Source organism: Camarhynchus parvulus, chromosome 19, assembly GCF_901933205.1.
Source record: "Camarhynchus parvulus chromosome 19, STF_HiC, whole genome shotgun sequence".
NCBI lineage: Eukaryota > Metazoa > Chordata > Aves > Passeriformes > Thraupidae > Camarhynchus > Camarhynchus parvulus.
Genome location: NC_044589.1, coordinates 8,970,598 through 8,993,006, shown reverse-complemented (window position 1 = coordinate 8,993,006; position 22,409 = coordinate 8,970,598). Strand labels below are relative to the sequence as shown.

General features: G+C 47.2%; 1 protein-coding gene across 6 annotated transcripts in view; it reads left to right on the top strand.

Annotated features, from left to right (window-relative positions):
• BCAS3 (BCAS3 microtubule associated cell migration factor) overlaps positions 1 to 21,921 on the top strand; it is a 293,628-nt gene extending 271,707 nt beyond the window's left edge. Inside the window, exons 23-25 of one of the 6 annotated variants that reach the window (XM_030962759.1) lie at positions 1,200 to 1,367; positions 6,680 to 6,745; positions 20,813 to 21,919. In XM_030962759.1, the coding sequence (XP_030818619.1) occupies positions 1,200 to 1,367; positions 6,680 to 6,745; positions 20,813 to 20,961 (383 nt within the window). In that variant the 3' untranslated portion in view covers positions 20,962 to 21,919. Of the gene's footprint in view, positions 1 to 1,199; positions 1,415 to 6,679; positions 6,746 to 20,812 lie in introns of all 6 variants that reach the window. The other 5 variants (XM_030962762.1, XM_030962763.1, XM_030962761.1 and 2 more) reach the window with 5 other exon arrangements.
• Positions 21,922 to 22,409: the final 488 nt, after the last annotated feature.

Below are 22,409 nucleotides of genomic sequence, written 5' to 3'. Positions count from 1 at the left end.
CATCATACCCTGCTGTGAATGAGGTAATAACTGCAAGTCAGAGAATTATTTGAAGGATCTTTTGTAGGTACGTGCACTCCCTCACAAGAGCCAGCGTCTTCAGTAGGGGCTGCTGGTGCAAAAACCTCTGTTAGAGCACGTTTGAGCTAAAACTTCCCAGAGAAAACCCACAGATATCCCAGACTGAGGGAAGGGATCCATTTGTTCCTTTGTCAGACACAAGGCAGCTCTGCCTCGTCTCTCTTTCAGAGCAAGAAAGGGAATTTAGGTAAAATTACTTCCCATTAGCAAAGACAAAATGACTGTTCCCATTGTCCAATATGAGGAGGGGAAGAAGCATCTCTGCAGCATCCCAGTGGAAGAATAGTCAACTTAAAAAATAATTCCTAGTTGTCTAACATAAAAATACATGCATGCCATTCACATTTGTGTTATTGTGCTGCTTTCCTGACTCACCAGTCTGTGTTTTAATTTCACCTGTTTTATTACAGCTGCTTGATAGAAGTTGGTTTATACTTAGGGTTCTACTGTGCTGTGCTGTAACATCAACCTTTAACTCATGTGCTAAAATCAGCTTTTCAGGCACCCAAAGCACAGCACACACAGGAGGAGGTTGGTGCCAGGGTGTCTGTTACAGATGGATAATGAGATGATTGGCTCTCACAATTAAAAGATAACTATTGTGTGAATATTAAGAAAAGCTTTAGTGATGTATAGCTATGATATTGTAGTTTAGATGTCCTCTGTTCTCCCCATAGTTCCCTTTTCCCCCTGTATTGCTGCCATCACACAGCCTGGGCTGTCCAGGACAGGTACAAAGAAGCTGCACGTGTCCCTTGCATGGGGCAGGTGGGAATGGAAAAGCTTGGGGGTGCTCAGGGGGTGAGGCGTGGACACACCTGACCTCCAATCCAGTTACAGGAAAGCAGTTTGCACCGAAAAATGGCAAAGAAGAGCAGACTGACAGACTTTGGGAGGGGCCAGGGCTGGCTGACACAACCCCAGGGGTGTAAAAGACTGAGCATCCATCTTGAAGATGAACCGGCCATGTGGTGTGCACGAGGGGCAGCTCCCAGCGCTGCGAATTTTTCCTTTGTTGCATTTTTGTCAAGGTTTCATAAAAATTTTGACATTTTCAAAGCGATCAGCCGTTTCCCCCAGCGTCCCACACGTGTCCCCTCTGTCCCTGTGTGTCACAGGTGCCTTCGACCGGAGCGTGACGCTGCTGGAGGTGTGTGGGAGCTGGCCCGAGAGCTTCGGTCTGCGCCACATGTCCTCCATGGAGCCCAGCGAGGAGGGGCTGCGCGAGCGCCTGGCCGACGCCATGTGCGAGTCCCCCAGCAGGGACATGGTGGGATCAGGAACAGGTACAAAGAAGAGGTGTGATCAGAGATCACGTACATCTCACCCAATGGTGATTTTGATTTAATTTTTTTTTTTTTTAAGTTTCGCTTTTTTCCTCTGTACGCTTCTCTCTCTCTCTTTCTCTCTCTTCTCTCTCTTTCTCTCTATTTGTGGGGATCTCAGAAGTCATTTCTAAAAGGAAGTTAGTGGTAGATCACATAAACACAGTCTGAGATATTGGCACATGAAGCTTCCTTATCATATAGCTGGGACAAAGGCTCTCCTGCATGCCCTCCAGTGCAGATTGCTGCCCTGCTCCAAACAATGCCATAATCACACATATCCTCATTTTGTGTCCTCAGTAGAGCCACTGTGAAGCGCTGGTTCTGTAATCCAAATTAATCCATCTTCATCAGTGTCCATTATATTGATAAATTGTATCATCTGTTTAAGTAAATGGAATGGCACATGAGAGATTAGGCTGTCAGGAGGGGCCCCGTGGTAGGAGATGCTCAGGAATTAAAGCACAGTTACTGTGGGTTTATTGTCTCCATCAATTTCGACTTGTTCCAAAAAACACCTCCAGTAAAAACACCTCAGAGTGATGCTGGCCCCTAACATCAGCTGCCAACTCACTTGTCACTCTCCTGGCAGCTTCCCTGGGAAGGCAAAAGAGGAGAAACCAGCAGGAAGGTGTGGGAATGGCCACCTATGGATCTTTCAGGAAGATCTTTCAGGAAGTCTCTTCCTTTTGCTCTTGCCCTCATGTATCACTGAGGGACTGGTGCTGCTCTGAGCTCTCCCTGCTCCTCGAGAAGTGTCTCCTATCAGGGTTCATCCTGACTTTGCTCTCTGTGGAGCAGGTACCAAACTGCAGCAGCTTCCCACAGCCTGGAGGAGGAGGATGTGAGGAGCAGGATTTTAGCCCTTGTCTGTAGGTCCAGGCAGCAGTAACCAGGCTGAGCAGTGCAGAAACCCCTTCATAACCCAGCTGGTCACCTTGCCAACTGTCCTTTCTCTGCTTTCCATCTTGAGAAACAAAAAATCAAAGGGTGAGTTAGATTTGGAATTAACAGAAAGGCTTGGTTGAGCACCAAGGGTGGGTCTGCTGCAGCTCTGGTGCAAATCCTCACCAGCTTTTTGCCTTGGCCAGGACACTTCAGGAGTCCATGAGTGCAGAGCTCCACCAGTGCACTGAGGATAGAGATGCCTCACATTGCTGGTGTGGGCTTCAATCACCTCATGTCTGTAAAAGGCTGGGAAGGTGGAAAAAGCAGGCTATGAAAATAGAGAAAGGCACATATTTCATCACTCACTGACCCAGGCTGTGATCAGTGTGAACTTTGGGAGGGTATCCACTGCTGATAATGGGTCAGCACCCCTCAGGCTGTGTGTGGAAGGGGAAAGGTGAGGGGAATACCTCCTCTGAAAGCTGAAGCCTTCCAGATGTGCCAGGTTAGGGTGACTGACTGGCCTGGAGACTGGACAGTGGATTATATTGTAAACCAAGAACTTTGTCGGAGACAGGGCTCTGTATTTTCCTTCCATTTTCACCAAACCCAGCTGATGGCAGCGAGTCCCAGCTCCTTTGGCATAAGATGAAACTCACAGTCCTGCAGGTGTAAAGACAGAAAGGAGCTGTTTATAGAGATGCCATCACTGAGTTAATATTCATCCAGAGAGATTTCTCCCAGCCCTTGCTCCAGCCCCATAAATCTCCCTAATGAGTGTAAGATAGATGCCATCTCAGAGCAGCGATTTTACGCAGCAATAATGAGTAACATGAGCACTGACCCAGCTCACCCCATCCCAGCACCCTCCTCTCCCTGTCATTAACACTCTGTGCTGCCCTGCCTGTCCTGGGACTCTCTCCACCACTAACACACTTTATTCTCAGGATTTGGGCATGTGGTGACTCAGAGGAGCAGAGAAAACCTGGTGATAAGAGGCTGAACTCCCGTGCCCTTTCCACTTCCATCCCCTAACAGCTCTTGAGCTGTTCCTCTTTAGCAGACAGACAGAAAAAGTTCTCTCCTGCTCAGATGTACCTGGAGAGCTGCACTCACTGAGGGAGAGGGCTGGAGCTGGCTGCCAGCACCATTCCACCACAGGGCTCTCATCTGTGTGCTGCTTAATAAATGGGCAGAGATAAGTGTGGAGCTGCATTACCCTCACTTCAAAAAAGAGGTGTCTTTGTTGGCTCATAACAAGTAGGAGAGTTTTCACTTCCCTCAAACCACTTATATCATAACCAAGCTTGGCTGAACTGAATTATCTTTGAAAAAACTCAGTTTTCCTCCTTGGGTTCTCTGCTGCCCACTCACCTCAGTGAAATGACAGCAAAGAGTTCAGCAGAAAAGGACACTGGAGGTTTGTTTGTTGGTAGTTGATTTCTGTCTTGCTGCTTCTTTCAAAACCAGTGTTTTATTTCTGCATTGGACTCAAAATTGTGGAATTTATAATCTTTTTAATAGTCCTAAAATAACTTAATTTATTCATGCCTTTATGTTTTGCATGCTTTAACCCCTGATTGTGTTCCACGGATTCTCTTCAGTCCTTAAATAGATTTTGCAGAGATTTAACAAAACTTGCAAAATCTTACTCAAACTTCAGCACAAATTAATGAACTTTTCTAGCTGGGAATGTGAAGATTTGTGCATGTGCAGTGCTGGGGTCCAGTGTGTGGACAGGAGCTGGGCAGTAGGGTGGACAGTGAGACTTTGTCAAGTGCTCGACTGGTCCTGACATGCACTTAATGGCAGGAGATAAATAGATTCCTTTAATGCCTTAACTGTTAGGGCATAGCTGACACGTAGGTTTATATAGAAATCAGGGCTGATAGGCTGCAGGGGTGTGCAGGAAGTGCGTGCTCGTGGTGCACAGACCACTCTGGGGAGCTGGCATTCCCACAATCTCTGTTTTGTACCTGCCCTGTCACATTGCAGAGCAGGGGTGGCAACACCAACCCTGGCTCTGGCTACTGCAGAGGCAGAAATACCCAAAAGTTGGTCACAGCACAAACATCCAGCTGGAGCACACTGAAAACATCAGGAATAATCTGGCATTTGCAGGAGGGGGGATTAGATGGGGCTGTTCCACCTCTGACTCCGTGCCAAGGGCTGTCGGACAGAGGGTGGGAGAAGAACCAGGGCTGGAAACAACCCCCAAAAATCTTCCTTTCCTTGTGACCTAAATGATAACTGCAGTTGTCCAGCTAGTTGGCTTGATTGGGAAACCAGCTTTTCCCCTTGTTATCCAATTATTCAGATGACCCATGTCTATCTGAAGTGGAGTCTGCTGTACATAAGCTGTCAGCCCAGATACACATTTAATTCCAAGGAAGGCACAAATTGGCAAAGATGCGAAAAAGATGTTTTTACTGTTCCAGTTTCTGTCAAACTCTCACTGAAAAGAAAAAAATTATGCAAGTCTAGACACAAATGTTAGTGGTCAGTGCCCTCTTTTGCTTGCAAAGCTTTGTTTTCAAGCAGCTACAATATTTACATTTGCAGTGCAGTTCTTAAGTGTGTGCTGGAGCTTCATATTGCATTCCCCCCTGGAAAAAAACCACCCTAGGACTGTGATTTATGAAACTCTGCTTCCAGAAGACAAATATCTCTGACAGGATTCCACTCAAACTGGACAGGAAGAAATTATCAGCTCAGGCTAGAAATCTTTCCCTCCAAAAATACTGTAATTAATAAATCCTCTGCTTCACCTACTCCTTCAGCAAGTACATTTTTTAAGCTTTCCAGTGTGTTTTGATCACTTCTAGGCTTAATATTTGAAATCAGCCTATAGTAGGGGGGCAGCAGGATGGTTTTTGAGATGCATCTTTCTTCCAAAACTCCTGCCAGCCTCCAGGTCAGCCCTCACCCACGGGAGGCCGGTGGCACAGGGAGGAGCACCTCTGGCCCTCAGAGGAAACTGCCTGGATTCCTTCCAGATTTCATCAACAGACGCATAATGCGCTGAAGGAAGCTCATATGTTGAAGCAAACTCTTTAACCTGATTAATGGGATGTAAGTAAGTGGAGCTAATTAGATGTGTGTTAGGGAACGGCCTGTAGGATACCCGGGATTGGGGCTCCAGGCACTTTGGGTCCTGGTCCTCAGCCAAAGCCCAAAGGCTGAGCCTAAATTGGGTCTGGACACCTTTGAGCTTTGCAGAGGGATGGTTTTGGAACCTTCCTGTGAGATTTGGGGGCTGGGAAAGGGAAGTCACACATTTCCTGTAGTGCCTGGCTGAGGTGGGAAGCAAAGGGAGGAGAGCAAGGTGGCTCCTGTCCAAGGACCATCCTTCCTGGGGTTTTGTCCAGAGGAGAAAATACCCATGCTCACAAGCTTTATTCAAAGATCAGCAGCCACCTGGACATTGATGTACCTGTACATTTAGTTTCAGGAATAGGATTAGCCCTTGATAGAGGTAGAGCTTTCAGTGGTACCTTCACTCCTTCCCTCCCTCCCTTCATTCCTTTCTTCCTTCCTTCCTCTTTAATTTTTCTAAGATAATTTTCCCCTTCTCTCTCCTTAGCTGTGTTTTATCCTAACTCAGACATGGGCTACAGATACACAGAGTAAATTATTTTTCCCCTGAAGAGCATTTCTGCCAGGAGATTTCTGCATAGGTTCAGTGCAAAACCAGCTTGGGCAGCAAACCCAGTGGTGGATCAAATAACATGGATGCTAAAAGCAGCCTTTGAACTTTCACAATATTCATCCCAGGGTCAGAGATTAAATTACCCCCTCCAATAAGTCTGGGAGCTCAGTTCTTCCTACAAAAGGTTTATTTGGATGGGCCTGGTTGAAAGGAAAGGAAAATTCAGACTCTTTAGGAGGCATCATTTGGGAAGTGCTGGATGAGAGGAGCATTGGCCTTGCACACATTTTGGGATTTCAGGCACTTCAGTTTGGGATTTTTGCTCTCTCCTATCCAAGGGTGTTCCTGAGCAGCCCCATCCCACAGCCCTGGGCAGGTCCAACAAGGGCATTTTTGATTTCCCAGTCATTTCCCATGTCTCCAAACCCAATCTTGCCATCAGCCATGGGAGGTTCTACTGGAATTTCTTCCAGGTCATACATTATTGAAGGGGGAGGGGGTGTGAATGCTGATACCATGAATATTTCTGATGTGAATTCAGGTTCATTGGTGTTTGTAGAAAAATTCTAAAGGGAGCACTGATGCCACAAGACACCTCTGACTTTCTGCCATTTGATAACAATCTTGATCAACTGCATTTGCTTATTATCAACTGTGGTGTGGGGAGATTCCTTTTCTTTTTCTTCTTATTAAACCAAGGCCTTTTTATTTAAGAAATATTTTATTTTTGATACAGACACAGCCGGTGAAGTAGCAGTAAAAAACATCACCACAAAGAGGCACATGGCTTTGAAATGTTTTGGTATGTAACATAACTGTATTGTTATCAGGTCCTAACTTTTGCACAAAGAGTATTTTCCCTTGTTCTAAAAGCAAACCCTCTCTCAGCTTTCCAAGGGCCACGTACCTAACATGGCCATAGGGGGACAAACCAAAAAATATCAAAGTGTCTCAAGTCATTTCACAAATAACATTGTTCTGTTGCTCTCCTTAAATGAACAAGAGTTTCTTTGATTTTTTTTTTTAAGTCAAATTTAGGATTCTGCTGTTCAGAGCAGAGAGGTCACAAGGCCCTAATGTATTTAGCATTGACTGCCCTCTCTTGTAGTGCGTCTATTAGTCAGTAATTTGATTTGTACCTATTCATTTGCAGTCCCTGCAGGAGCTCTGAGCTGGCCCCAAGTATAATTGGTGCTGTCTCTATTTTTACATCATTAGATTAGCCCCGACTCCTGGCCACTTGTTGTCTGCGCTTGTCTGTCCATTTATACAACCTAATGTAACACAAAATTCATTACTGATCACATTACTTTCAACTCTGAAGCCAGCTTTGTGATAAACATTTTGTTAACCCTTCCCTGCCAGTGTACAGACCTGGGGGATAAATGCACTTTCCCCTCTGCAGGAAAAATCAATATCATAATAAAACAAAGTGCAGTCACATTCCTGGATTTGTCATTCCTCCCAGAGAAAGAAACGGGGAGGAACATATAGGAGATGACTAAATGGTGTCTGCATCCAGGCATCTCACTCTGCTCGATATGAAATGAGCTCAGCACTGTCCTTTCCACTGGAATATAAAGAAGTGACACGAGATAGGGCCAGCACTCAATTTAAAACTTAATTTCTTACTCATTGTTCTGCAAGTGTTTTAGCTCTTCTGGTCAGGCTGTAATCAGGTTATGACATTATTGGAACTGGACATTTTTCTTCCAGTGCTTTGTCTCAAAAGCAGTGAACAGAGACACACTTCCCTTTTTCCCTTGCAGATTTGCTGCTGTGTTGGTTTTTTTTTTTTTTTTGGTTTGCTTGGGGTTGTGGTTTATCCTCCTAATGATTAAGCAAATTAACTGCAGCACTCCAGAATTTCACAGGAAAATTCAAAGCTCTGTCCTGTCTAGCTTGGCTTCGCTCACATTTAATTGTCTGCTGAGTCCCTCCTAAAGCATGAAGCTTTTTGCATCCCTGAGGCTTCTGCTGGTGGTTCCAGGGGCAGCAAGAGGAGAGCCATGGTAGGTATTCCACCAGGGCTGAGCATCCTCCAGCTCTGCTTGCAGCATCCTGCCCACGAGGTGATTCCTGCTACCCAAACATGTTTTGGTGCACGCAAAAGCTGTTGGGTTTTTAACAAGTTTTCTAAATTCATTTTCTGTTTGCACAGCTTGGCTTGGAAATCTGTTATTTTGGGTTTCCTAAATATTTAGAAATATTTCTCAGTGTTTATTAAATCTTCCCTTTAAAAGTCTGAGGCCTGAAGCCTGCCCCACACCGAGCGGTCCCACACTGGGAAGGGGGCAGAGACAACGGGATTTTTCCATCTGTAATTCCTATAATTACCTTGCCATTCCTTTTAGGAGTCTTTCTATGGTGTTTTTGTGTAGGATATGACTTATGGCAAGCATATCTCTCTCAGTAAGTATAAGAGCCCTCGGGTCCCAGCATTTGAACCAGGACTGGTATTTTTACAGCTGTTTTGTGAGCCAAAACCTCTTGCAGCTGCTGAGGTGGTGGCAGAATAAAGACAAGACAGTTCCTGTCCCTCCTCCCAAGCCCAGCAGCCCCAGAGAGCCGTTGAGTATTTGCTGATTTTTGGGATGTGCAGCATAGGCCATCACAGAGCTCTCATAAACTATGCATTGCCCTCTCCAGGGGAGATGGGAGAGCAGGCTGTGGAATGGAAACCCATTTGTGCAATAAATTGTTAAGCAGTCAAACTGTTAAATGAACACTTATTAGAGGTAGGCTGAAGGATGAGTCACCAAACAGCAAAATACACATTAACACAGCAAACCCTCTGCAGTAAATGGGAAGTCAAGAGCCAAGGCAATGCAAAGGTTGCAGTGTGAGCCAACCCTGTGGCCCTGCAGCTTCCAGTCCTCTCAGCCCCTCTTCCAGCACAGTATCTGCTCCAGGTGCTTCTCCCTTTGGATGCTGGATCATTCCCTGTCCCTGTGTTGTGGCCTGCAGCTGTGCCCTCACCTCCCGTCACCCCTGCACCCTTCTCTCACAGAACATCACACAAAGAATCACCTGATTTTCCCAATAATCCTGCCTTATTCTCCATGCTGGAGTCTGGGAGCATCAGGACTTGCTGGGCAGTGATGCTGTTGGGTGTTTGATGCTCACAGTGTGCAGGCAGAAAGAGAGGGCCAGGGAAAATGAGAAACAAAGCCAAGGGGATTTTGGCTGGGGGAAGATCTCAGTGATCAGTGGAGACTCCCTGGAGCATCCCCATGGGATCAGCTCTGGTGGCTGCCCCCAGAGGAAGGAGGGTTGGGGCCAGGTCCCTGGCAGTGCTGGGAACACTTAGTCCTCCTTGAAGTATATATCCTAATTTGTGGTATGAAAAGATTAGCTTTCCTTCCATTCCTAGCCTGCTGTCTCCCCACCATGGATAATATATAAAACAGTAGACGTTTATTCATTAACATTTATGGGAAAATGTTAATATTAAACTGTAAGTGAAAAGCCCCATCTTATTGAATTCTTCTGCTGTGTTATTGGGAGCCTAATTTCATTTTGCATTTAAATAAAAACCAGATGACGTTCAGGACGGTCAGGCGAGCATTCTGTAAGTGAGAATTTATCTTCCAATCTGGGTAAACAATGTCTCATCATTTAACAGTTATTATAAATAATGGGGTTTTAAGCACTTTGCTGGGAGTTCATATTGGCTCCACACGGGTTGCACTGAGGGAGAGGGAATTTCAGTGACATCTTCCAGGCATCCGGTGAGGAGGAATCATATCCTGAGCTCCTTCTCAAGCTGCAGTTTTCATCCTCCTCTGGCTATTATTGCTCAATATTGTGTGCACCGTCCACTGACCAAAAAAAAAAATGAAGAGGAAGGAAAATGACAAATTGGTTGGAAACGTTTTGAAAATGAAGAAACCCTGTTTGAAGCTTCCCCATAAAAGGGGAATGTTCAGCCCCCTGCAGATGTTCATGCAGGTAGATGAGACTCCAAAAGGGAGAGAGATCCTTTCAGTAAAAATGGGGCTGTGTAAAAGTTGTGCTGCCTTTTTCTGTGTGACCCATTTCATACCATTTTCCAAAAAGACCCCCACAGCTAAAACACCATCTTCTTTTATTTGTTTATTTACGTATTTGGGATATTTATTTGTTGTTCCCTTGGCCAGTGACTTTCTCAGTAACTGCCCAACACATGAACTCTGTGTGTACACCAAAACTTGATGGTGTTGTGAAAGACAAAGGGTCAGTATCACTTCTCTGAGCCTTTCCAAAGATGTTTTTTGTGGGAAGGCTCTGCTCCAGCTCAGTGGCATAACAGGGGATGCAGGAGCCAGAGGGGCTGGGGATGGAGAGCCCTGGTTGGGGTGGGTGGCATGGAAATGGTGGAATTTTCCTAAGATTCCACTGCCCTGTGTTGTGGAGGAGGCTTGGATGTGTTGCTGTGCTGGAATTCTCCTCAGGCAGAGCACAGCATTCCCATGGGTGGCATCTCCCATCTATTCCCACATGCCACAGCTATTCCCCACCTTGTCAGCTAGAAATGACATTTGGAAGCAGAAATCAAAAGACAAATTAACCTTGCAGCCTTCTTCTCTCACCTGCAGCCACAGAGGCAGCAGTGGGAGGGGAATTGTGCAGGGACAGATCCCTGATGTAAAATCTGGGCTGCTTTTTGTCCTCCACTCAGGGCTACTTTTATCCACACCCTCTAAAAAAGAAATTTTTTATTAAATCATGTCAGGACTGCGTTGTCTCTTTGGTTTATCTTTTGGAAATGTGGCTGGTCACCCACCAAAATGCGAGCAAGAAGTCTGCAGAGGAGCACAACACGAGGAGCAGGCAGTTGTGTGAACTTCACTGCCTAAATACAGGGCAGAATCATGATTTAAATTGCTTTTTCTGGGGGATGTGACCAGAGGAATGCCTTGGTTTGCCATTAGGTCTTTCAGGTTTCACACAGAGTTACCTTCCACCAGCTCCTCCACCAGCTGCAGCTCATCCCCACGTTTGTAAGAGTGCAGCTACAAAGGTGGAGTGTAATAGAATCAATGCTTGGAACAATTTTTAAAATATGACTTTCAAAAAGCAAAAACGTCGAATTTACTATTTCCAGCTGCCTTCTGGTTTCAGGAGCACAAATGTGAATTGCTGTGTCCAACAGCTCCGTTAACAAAGGGGCAAATTAAGCTTTGAATGCCATTTTTATCAAGGCTCTTTCATATTTATGTCTAACATCAGAATTTGGAGCTATATGAATAAGAGAGATTATTTTTTTAATATATATATTTTATATATTTATATCTAATTTTATATATAGATATATATTATATATTTTATATTATATATCATGTGTATTTATATATTTATAAATATATATTAAATATAATAGATATAAAATATATTATATATTTTTAAATATAGATTATTATATGTATGTTATATCTATAATTTTATATATTATTTCTACATATATAGTTTTTATATGTGTAAATAAATATAATATAAATATAAATATATAAATAAATATAAATATAAATATAAATATAAATAAATTAAATATAAATATAAATATGAATATGTGAATAAATATAAATATAAATATAAATATAAATATAAATATAAATATAAATATAAATATAAATATAAATATAAATATAAATATAAATATAATTGAGAGCCTCAAGCAGCCCTGCAAGAGAGAGAGCCCACGAGACTGGGCTGGTGTTTTTCCAGGCTGGGTTAACACTCAGTCAAGGTAGAGCTGTGATTTTAAGGGAATGGCTGCAAGCTCTGAGTGCTTTGTAAAATTAGGGCTGTGTTTACAAAGCTGGTCTGCTGGAAGCAGCCATGTCAACATCATCTTTTTAAAAAATTGAGTGAACAGACTAAATAAATTGCATTTGGAGCTAGGATGGTTTGGATGGGTTTGGAGCTCCTGTGACACTGAACTGCTGCCAGGGAAGTGGGAGGAGGAGGCTGGTCCTGAGCTCCACCTGAGCTCTCCCAACTCAAGAGCCTTGAAGTGTTTAGATGAGCAGCCAGGGCTGAGGCTGTGGTGACATCATTTCGTGAGCTTCAACAAAACTCTCCTGATTTGGACCAGCTGAGCATCTGCTCCCCCCCCAAACTTTTTAACTTTTCCTTTGAATCAAACCCAAATTCCAGTCTGGTCTAGCTTCCTCCTCAGCATCAATCTGCACCAGGGGAGCAGCCCAGAGCCTCTCACTGGCCCAAAAGGCCACTTTGTGTCTGAAGCACTAGAAGTTGTGCCAGAATGGCTTTGCTTTGTAATCCTATACTTTTAAAATCAGCTCAGCAGTGCATGTGTGTCAGAGCACAGAGAGCACATGTGGGAGCTGCACAGAGGCACTCTGAGCACTGAGTCCACCCCAGGGCTCTCTTCCTGCCTTTAAGGAGGCCAAATGCTGAGGTGGCATCACAGAGAGGAGAGAATTAGGTCTTAGATGGGAAAGGAACTGAAATTTGGAGGGTCAGGTGTGAAATTCTCTTGCAGAGTGTCAGCAGTCGCTGCTCAGACCCCGAGGTCATCGCCAGGTTTGTGGGTTTGACCTTCAGGCAGCTTTTCCTTACCCAGCTTTTTGCTGGAACTGCTTGGCTGAGCCCAGGGAGGAGGAGGAGGAGGAGGAGGAGGAGGGAGCCCAGCACTCCCTAAGGGCTCCTGGCCATCCCTGTCCTTACCTCTGTGTCCTGAGACTCGAGTGGCTCCAGCTCTGGAGGGGAGGGGGATGCTCAGATCCACACCTGCTCTGGCCAGAAGATGTTCCAGGAATAGGAGCATTGCCTCCAGCATTTCTGAGCAATATCCCCAGAGTTCAGTGGGTGCAGGACGTGGTAGGTGTCATAAACACGCATTTTACTTTGGATTTGTAATTTCCTTCGTGGAGTAGAGGCTGACAGAGGGGTCAGTGTTGAGCAATCCAAGGCACTCCCATAACCCTGGGAATGAGAGAGCAAACCCAGGAATTTTAATACAGTGTTTTCTCTGCAAATGCTTTTGGTCTGATATACACAGATGTGCTGCTTGCGTAACCAAAGATGCAAGATAGTTCTGCCTAAATGCATCCAAAAACTTGTCACACATGCTGGCTGGCACAGGAAATCATGTATTCCACATAGGATCTCTTACAGGAATTTGGAATAGCAGCACAGTGAAACTTTCAGGATGGGGTAAGAGAGAATTCCTTTAAACCCAAGCACCTCTGCATATTCACTCAAAAACCTCATCTGTAAATCTTGCACAAGGAGTTGTAGGCTTGTAGGATGTGATGGGCTACAGAAATTATTTTCTATTTGACTGTCATAGCTTTTGAGATTTCACATGCTGGCTGAAATGGGCAACTCGTCCTTCTGAAGAGCCATTTATGTAGGAAAACATCCTAAACCTCTTTACAAAAATATACAGCTCTAGGAAAGTTGAGATTATTTTTTAAAAGCACTGGAAGTCATGGTGAAAGTGCCTATCTTGAAGAATATTCTCCCTCTAAATACCAGTCCTTTATCTGGTGCACTTTTAACCTTCCATAAAATGCTCAGAGTCAAGTCTGGCCAGATGCCGGAATCTTGGGTCTCCTACTCCATGGGCTCAGGTCACATGGAGCTTTCTGGGTGCTCTTTTTAAAGGAGTAAACAATCTGTTTAGAAATCCATGCAGGATGTTTTGTCTTTTTCTCACTGATCTCTTTGTGCTGAAGCAGACCTGGACATTTCTGTAAGCTCAGGTGTCCTCCCTGTTTTGCAAGTGTTAAATTGTTTGGCATCCCTGCAGTGAAATCAGGCACTAGAAATGAGATTTGGGCTCTCAGAGGGGCTCTGATGTTCACAACACTCTGTCTCCATTCCCCTGGATCTCTCCTTCCTCCTGTCCCTCCCCATCTCCTTGCTGGATCTGCCCCCTTTGTTCCAGGATGCCAGCTTTCATCTCCGAGTGCATGGCACGAGCCAGCTCTGGGTGGATTCAGCACTGGAGTTATTGTAAGGCACTTTGACAGGAACTAATATTTTACATAGGCCACTGAATCCTGATTTCACAGAAGTTGCTCAGGCAGTGTTTCCCAGCCTTCTTTACTTGCAAATTTAATGGAGGTGCTTTTGTGGCATCTCAGCATCTTTCAGGTTGTGACAGGATGAGACAGTTTTAACACAGGAATTGATTTTCAGTGCTCAGATGACATGGTTTGGGTTGGGTTTTGGGGTTTTTTTTTTATTCATTTGAAAAGAGTTTAAATTCTCTTTTGTGAAACTGCTGGGTTTATAAAACAGGAAAAAGAAACATTTCTGAGGACAGGTGTGTCAGGCTGTCACCCAGAGCACGGCAGGAAGTCAGTCCCACCGTTCTGAGTCCAGCTGAACTGGGCTTGGGGCAGAGAGCAGCTTTAACTGACTTTGGAACATTATCATAATAAGCTGAAATTGTAATCATAGCAATATACAAAACTGGGAAATGACTTTTTGCCTGTGCTCCCTCTGGAAAGGAACAACACACATTTGCCCAGAAATTTCAGCCGTCTCAAATCAAAACCAACTTGGAAAAATTAAGATTTTTAACGAGGACTCAGTGCTTTCGTTTCACTGCAATTGAATGTTACGATTTTTGTTCATCCAAATCCCCAAAAGCACAGGTTCCCCTGGGGGTGCAGTGCCCCCCTGTGCCCTCCCTGCCAGCAGAGCCAGAGCCCCTCGCTCCGAGCAGCCGCCAAGGGTGCTGGAGATGGATTATAATTAGAGCTCCCTCGTTAGCATAATTGCATTTCATAAAAAAAAAAAAAGGGAAATACTCAAGAAAAGCCTCCAAGTGCAGTAGCAGCAATGTAATTGATGTGATTTCCCAGTACCCTGATATTTCCTCATCCCAGTGTGGTTTCCCACCTCGCATCAGCTCTTGAGTTCTTCTCCACCTTGTGTGTCCCAGCAGCAGCTCCCGCTGCCCTGGGCACAGGGATGATGCTCAGAGTGAATGTTTCCTGCAGAAATAGTGCCAAAAGCGCCCAGCAGAGTTTGGGATGTTGTCTGAACCCTGAAAGATGGAGCCTTCGGTGTACAAGTGCCCGTGTGAGCTCTTGTGGGGAGCACATCCCGCTCCCTCAGCAGCAATCAGGGAAATTAAAATGTTTAACTCACCCATTCACTGGGGAGCCTTGTGTAAATTACAAACAGTTTAAGAGATCCTCAAGACTTCCATTGTGTTAATACAAATTGCCTTTTAGCGTTCCTTTTAAATAGGGCCCTTTTGAGTGAGAATCCAGATGGCAGAAGCTCCATAATTATTATTCATTACAGTTAATAAATAACACTCGGGAAGCCCCAGTCAGTTCTGCAAGTCCCCTATGATGGGCATTGTGTAAATGTAAGGGTGAAAATATAGTCCTTGCCCCAGAATCTGTCAGGATTGCAGTCAAAGACAAGGAGCTGTGAAGGGCCCTTATGTGTGCCTGCCCCAGATCATGCACCAGGCTGGCATTCCCAGAGCTCTCTCCGCAGGGAATCTCCTCCAAAAGGAAAGGGAATTGTCTGATTTTTAAAAGAGGCTTGAATTTTTGCCTTTTAGCTGTTTATTCAGAAGCTCCCGCGGATGGGGAGAGGTGGGTTTGGTGAGCAGCACCTTGTGCCCCAGCCCTGGAAAATTCCTGTCCCTCATTTTGGGAAGGGGCCGAGCACATTCCCCCTCACGGCAGAGCCTGAAAAGTTCTCCAGAATAATTGCTGTGAATGACAGAAATGAAATCGAGGAGATTCGAGCTCTGCTGGCCATTACCCCACTTCCTGCATTCCTACTTGTTAATTGTCTAATTCCTAACGAGTCTTGGGCCGTCTGATAGACTTTCTGGTGCGTGCTCACTCCGACGCTTCCTTCCCTCCCCTCCCCGGCCTCATCCCTCACCAGAGACCTTGTTCCTTTAAAAATGCCATCCTTAAAAATCAGAAATACTCAGCCCAGCAAAAGGAAAAGGGAACTTGACATTAGTTGAGCTTGAAAGGCTTGGTGCTGTGAAAAGTGACTGACGTGTGAAAAGAGGCTACAATTAGTTCTTTCCCCGAGCACTCTCCCATTCAGTGCAGGGTCACTCCTTCAGCGAGCTGCGGCTTTGAGGGTAATGTGTTGTGACAGTTTGAGACGATGAAGAATAATTCCTGTATTCAGAGTTGCTGCCGCTTCCCCGCTGCCCTGACACATCAGGCTGCTGTCATTGGATCACTTATCCCGGGCAGCCCCTCCGTAGGTAAGAGGAAAGGGTCAGCTCCTGCAGCAAATGATTTGGGATATTTTGAAACTGGGCTTAAAGAGAGGAAAGGCAAACGGAGAGAAAGGGAAAACCATTAGAAGAAGTAATAATGCACTGGAGAGGAGATTTTTGAGTGGACATAAAGGAGATACCAGGCCTTCGAGTGGACCACTACAGGAGAGCAGCACGGCTAAGAAAGGCAGCATAATTTATGAGTGTTCCGGGCAAAAGAGGCCTGTATAGATTTTCTTCAGGCATTGAATTAATGTGCCCTATAAAATGGTTTCACATTTAGGCTTGGCAGGCCTTTGTACCTTGGATTTGATGGGGTCCTTTGACAGTTCCTGGAGCTTTCTGGAATGGAGGGTGCAGCTGGACCTCGAGCAGCATCGCTCTCCCAGAACTGCAGACCCCAGGCTGCCCCCAGGATATCAGGAATATCAGCACAAAGAAATGATCCCTGCAAGGTTTCCTTGCCAGCTCCTCGTGGAACACCCTCCACACTGCAGGGCAGCCCCTCTGGCAGCCATGCCAGGCAGGAGCAGCCAGGATCTGCTCCCAGCTCCTCTGATGCCCCATTGCTGTCCCAGTGCTCCCCAGGCCCGGAGCTGTGCCCTGAGAGGGGATGGCTGCCCTGGGCTGGGCCAGGGACTCAGGATGGCCACTTGCCATCCCACAGCAGCAGCCACGAGGATTTTCACTGCTGCTGCTGCCTCCAGCACGGTGGAAAGTGTGTGTGTGTGCCCTGAAAATCCCGTTTCTCTGGGACCCTGGGTGATGCCAGCAGTGCCCATTACTGTTACTGTCAGAAGCTCATGCAGGGCTGTTCCCAGCTCCCCTGAAGTGACTTTCTCCTCATGGCTTCAGCAGATGTTCCAGCTCCTTCCCTTTTTTTCCCTTTTTTTTTTTTTAGGGCAGGCAGGACTTTGTGAGTCGTTTCCTCCGGGGACATGGGCAGGTTTTAGTATTTACGTTTCCAGTATTAGCATTTATTTGTATTTGTGTTTGTTTTTCACGGGCTTCTGAAAGCCTCAGGGAGCCGTTTATGGGGCCAAAATAATGCAAGTGCTGGTCTTCTCACAGTATTTCATTTCCTTGATGGTGGAAACGCTACGAGAAGAGCAGGTCTCATGTTATTTTGACCCCATAAATAGCTCCCAGAGGCCCCTTTCTTCCTTCTCCCACCCACTCCCCCCCAAATCAAATATTTAGGTTTCTGCAAAGCCTGACTTCTCAACCCTGGTTATCTTGCTTCAGCAGAAGCAAATTGCAGTTATTACAAAATAGCCAGAGAGTCTATAAGGCCGAATGGGTTTTATATGATGCACAATTTGTTGGCTACTGTACAAGTTCATTAAAGTGTATCATAAGAGGTTGTTTTACTGGTACATTTAAGGAAGTTAATACATCTCGACAGTGTGTGCATGGGGGAATGCAGATACAATAACCCTCAGACTTGCTGGGGCCAAGTCCATTCCTGGCCTAACTCCACTGGAGTGGAGGGAATCACTGCCTGGGCAGCCCTGGAGTGCTGCTGCTCCCTGCCCCTGCTGCCCTGGGCTCTCCTGCCACCCACTCCCATCCTTCCATGGGGATTTGCTCCTGTTGTGTGTTTTCCCAGCACAGAGGATGTCAGACTGACTGTGTGACATCAGGTCCTGTCAGGTTTTTTGGCTGTCCCATCCCAGGGTGGCTTTGGGGACCTGTCTCTCCTGACAGCCCCACCCTGCAGCTCCAGCTGCACTTGCTTGGTCTCTCCAGATCTGTGAGAAATTGTCCTGCAGTTTTCCCTCTGTGACAGGAAGGGTGTCCCCATGCCATGGAGCCATTCCCAGTCTTGTCTGTGCTTCCCATGGGAATCTCATTGATGTTCCTCTGCTCTGCTCTAAGGGCTGGGAGGAACAATAATAATATACACTAGATTTTTTTATTATTATTTTTATTTTTATTAATGAAACAGAGCATTTTGGGGGAACGCAGGCTGTGCTGCCGGGTCAGCTGTGTGGGCAGGTGGTCCCTGGTGACCATGTCGTGGCTAATTGCCCCCCTGGTGTGACCCAGCCATGCTGCAGAGCCAGCCAGGGTGAGGGCAAGAGCCCAATTTCCTGAGCACAGCAGAGCTCCCTGTGGCAGCCAAGCACTTTTCCAGGGCTTCCTCGGGTATCAGAATTCACTGCTCGTCTGCCTGCCTGGGTAATTAGTTCCAGAGTGAGAGCTGGGCTGTGAGAGAGCACCAGGACTCGTGTTCCATGGGGGATGGCAGCTTGCAGGTGGGAGCTCCCCGGGTTTTAGCCTGACACCCTCTAACCTGGATTGGGCTGGGAAATCCTCTCCAGTCCCTCCAGAGCCTCTGCCCCTCCTGTCCCCTGGCTTTTGCCCCTCTCCATCAGGAATTGCCAGGTTTTCCTGCCTGGCAGCTGCAAGGGGAGCTCAGGACTGTGGGACACAGCCAGGACAGGACTCCCTCCCTCCCTCCCTGCATCCATCCAGGCCCTGTGCCCACAGCTCTGCATCCCTGATTTCTGCTCCCTGCCTTTGCCTGGCTGGCATCAGTCTCTGCAGTGCCACCCCCTGGCAGGCCCCGCAGAGCTGACAGAAGCTGCCAGCTCCTGCAGACCCCAGAAAAACCCAAATCCCCCCAAATCCCACCCGGGCAGGGCGCAGGGTCCCACAGCAGGCATGAGGGACAGGCAGGAGCTCAACCCCAGGGACAGAAACAGCAGCCACAAAAACAAAACTCCTCTCTCTGTCCCTCTCCCTTGCCTTGCTGGAAACACTTTGCCTGGAAATCCATTCCGGGTGGAAAAGAGAGTGGGATCACCCCGGAGGAGCCGGGCTGGGCTGTGGGGGAGCCCAGCAGCACTGCCCAGCATGCCCAGCTCTGACGTGGGACCTTTAAGCAAAGCCAGCTGTGTGCTGAGGGAGATGAAAGCCCCAAATCAGACAGGATAAGCACAGTATTAGTGTGGGATACGCCACTCATTTCTGATTTAAATTACTGTTTTTACTTCCTGGACTCAGGGGAGAGTGAGGATGTGAGGAAAATGAAGAGGTTTAGACATGGACATTCCTTCACCAGATACTGGCAAGAAATGGTGATGAATGCAGCTGAGGTCATTGCCAGCGCTGCTCTCAGGGTGATCAGCTTCCTGCTGATTTGTTTTCCGTGTATCCTGGGCAGATTATCTCCTTACAGGTTCCCTGCAGGATGAGGGATTAAATCCCACAGCCCTCAGTGCTAGGTGTGTGCAGGGCTGCAGTGCCAGAGGATGCTGGGGTGGGAGGCTTTATGTTTTAGGGAAAAGCTGAATTTTTGCTGTTGCCTGTACTTTGGGTATAGATCTGTCCTTTTCAGAGTCCCACTGCAGGCAAAGTGTTTACAGGAGGTGAAATGTCCCAGGTGAGGCAGGGGAAGTGCAGGAATGTTCAGCAGAGAGCAGAGCAGGCACTGCCCCTCCGGCTCCTGAGGTTCCTTTCCACCCCAGACAAGTCTTACATGGAACCAGAGAAAGGTTTGGGTGGGAAGGGACCTTAAAGCTCATCTCATTCCATCCCTGCCATGGGCAGGGACCCCTCCCACTATCCCAGGCTGCTTCCAGCCCCATCCAGCCTGGCCTTGAGGATTTCCAGGGATGGGGCAGCCACAGCTCCTCTGTTCTGGTCTCTCACCTCCCTCATTTATAGAACATTTTTTTCCAGTATCCCATGTAAACTTCTCTTCCCATTTAAAGCCATTCCTCCCTGTCCTGTTACTCTGTGCCCTTACAAAAAATCCTTCTCCAGCTCTCCTGTAGCCCCTCCAGGTCCCCTTTGCCCCTTGGCAGCAGAGGAATTTGCCCAAAACTCCTGTCCCCACCCCATGCCCAGCCCATGTCATGCTCAGGGTCTCACATCACAAGTCCCCAGAGTATTTCTTGTCTCCTGTCACCACTGTCACCCTGGGGGAGGATTCCTGTGCCCTCCCCGGGGCTCTGCTCCTGTCCCTGCTGAGTGCTGCCCGAGGCAGCTGCAGGCTTCAAGTGGCTCCCAGAGAGGCCAGGGCTGGAAACCATGCCCTGCACACATAGAAATCCTCCTGTGGGAGATCAGGGAGCACCAAAGGCTCCTGGAGGTCACAGAGGAGATGGCAGGGTGGGTGTGAGCAGGAGAGGGAGAGCCACAGCCAGGCTGCTTTCTCTGGTGCTTTGGGGCACGGCTGAGGAAAGGGGATATTTTCTCTTTGAGTTGAAAAAGCTGAGTTGTTTACGTCCATTTGGGCGGGATAAAGGGCTGTGGAAAGTCCTGGTGTTCCCAAGCGGGGAATGGCAGTGGTTCACACTCTGCCAATGGCCCTGCCAGCATTTTCCATCATCTGCACTTGTCCCCTTCATACCCTGCTGAGTTCAGCCCTGAGATCCCCACCGTGGAGCCCTGTCATGTCCCCTCGGCCCCAGGGAAGGGCAGCAGGTAATGTCTCCATCTTTGGCCCAGCTGGAGAGAAGTGGAACCAGGAGCTGGCGTTCCTCAGGAGCCATTCCCAAACCAGCCCAGGAAAGGACGATGAGCAAATGTTAGAGCAATGCAACAACAAAGGGATTTGTCAGTAAAGCATCTGTCTGAACGACTCCGGGGGTTTATCCCAAACTCTAACCGGGACCTGCTCTCTCTCCCTTGCAGAGCTTCAGCGAGAGGGAAGCATAGAGACGCTCAGTAACAGCTCGGGCTCCACCAGCGGCAGCATCCCCCGCAACCTCGACGGCTACCGCTCCCCCCTGCCGACCAACGAGAACCAGCCCCTGAGCCTGTTCCCCACGGGATTCCCCTAAAGCCGCCGCCCCTCAGGGACACATCCAGGAGGGGACACATCCAGCCAGCCCCCGAGCCTGTCCCCCGCGGGATTCCCCCAAAGCCGCCGCCCAGCAGGGACACGCAGCCAGGGGAAGGAGCCGCCTCTCCCCCCGTCAATCCCGCTGTGTCTGTCACCTGCCCGCTCCCGGGATGGTTCTCGTTGCCCTGATGAATATTGATGACTCTTAAACCTTCCTGAAGCATCCTCATGAAATCTTGACTCTGTGTTCCTGTGCAATAGGAAGAGGCTCCATCTTCAGTCCTGAGAGCTCTGCAGCTTCTTTTCTCGCTGTCTTCAGGAAGAGGTTGGGTGAGGAGAAATACTCCTAAGCCATCTTGGGTCAAGCACAAGGTTTCACAACTGTTCTCTGCTTTTTTTCGTGCTGAGAGATGAATCTCTGTAAGTCAGAGGAGCTCTCACCATTTGTGAAAGTGCCGAGCATTATTGGATGAACTGGAGAGACTGGAAACTGGAGGACTTTCTGTGGACAGGGTTGATGATGTTATTCCTTCCTCATCATGTCTCCTTGCTGCCCTTCTTCCCCTCTGATACTCATTGATGCCAGGAGTATTACCAATGGAAATGTTTCTTTTTGTTCTTTGGAAGAATTCTCTCTCTCTCTCTCGCTCCGATTTTCTTCTAGTCATGTATTTTAGAAATGTACTTAATTGACTAATTGCAGTCACGGATTTCTCATATTTGGTTATAAAAGTTGTTCATTGGAACTCAGATTATCTGTCCAGAAATGCATGTGTCATTGAATAAATCTAAGTTAAACAAGAAACTGCTTAAATGGCAATGTTCATGGAGTGTTACTGGGCTGACTGTGGGCTTTGTGTACCTCCCTGGACCAGACTCTGTGTGTATTTACTGACTTGAGGGCTTTAATTAAAGCCATCAGTGGCTGTTCTGCAGCCAGTCTAGCATGGTTTTGCCTCCCCATTTCCTTGTCCTCATGTGCACAGACAGGATTTTTAAAAACAAGGCATTTAGGTGGTGTGCCTTGCACCAGCTTGGCTCCTCTGAAAACCAACACCCAGCTCCCTGCTCTGGTTGGGGCCCTGTTTCTTCATCCCACTGATTCCAGTGGGACAAGGACCAGGTGCAGGAGGCAGAGCACCCATTTCCATCTGTTCTGTTGTAGGGTCATGGAGCAGAGGCTTTGCAGAGCAGCCTGAACCTCTGCACCCTCTGAACGTGCACAGTCAGAGCTAGCGCTGCATAACCCTGCTGATAAAACAGTTCTGGGCTCACACATCATAACCACACAAATTCCTACATCTCAGCCAACTTGTGTCTAGGAGCAGAGTGAGATGGGGCTGTCAGCTTATGAAATTTCCTTCCCACTACTTGTTTTTAATAGAAGCCGTTTGAGTCATGGCAGGGAGAGGAAACTATCTAAAGCCACAAATCTTGCAGCTCCAG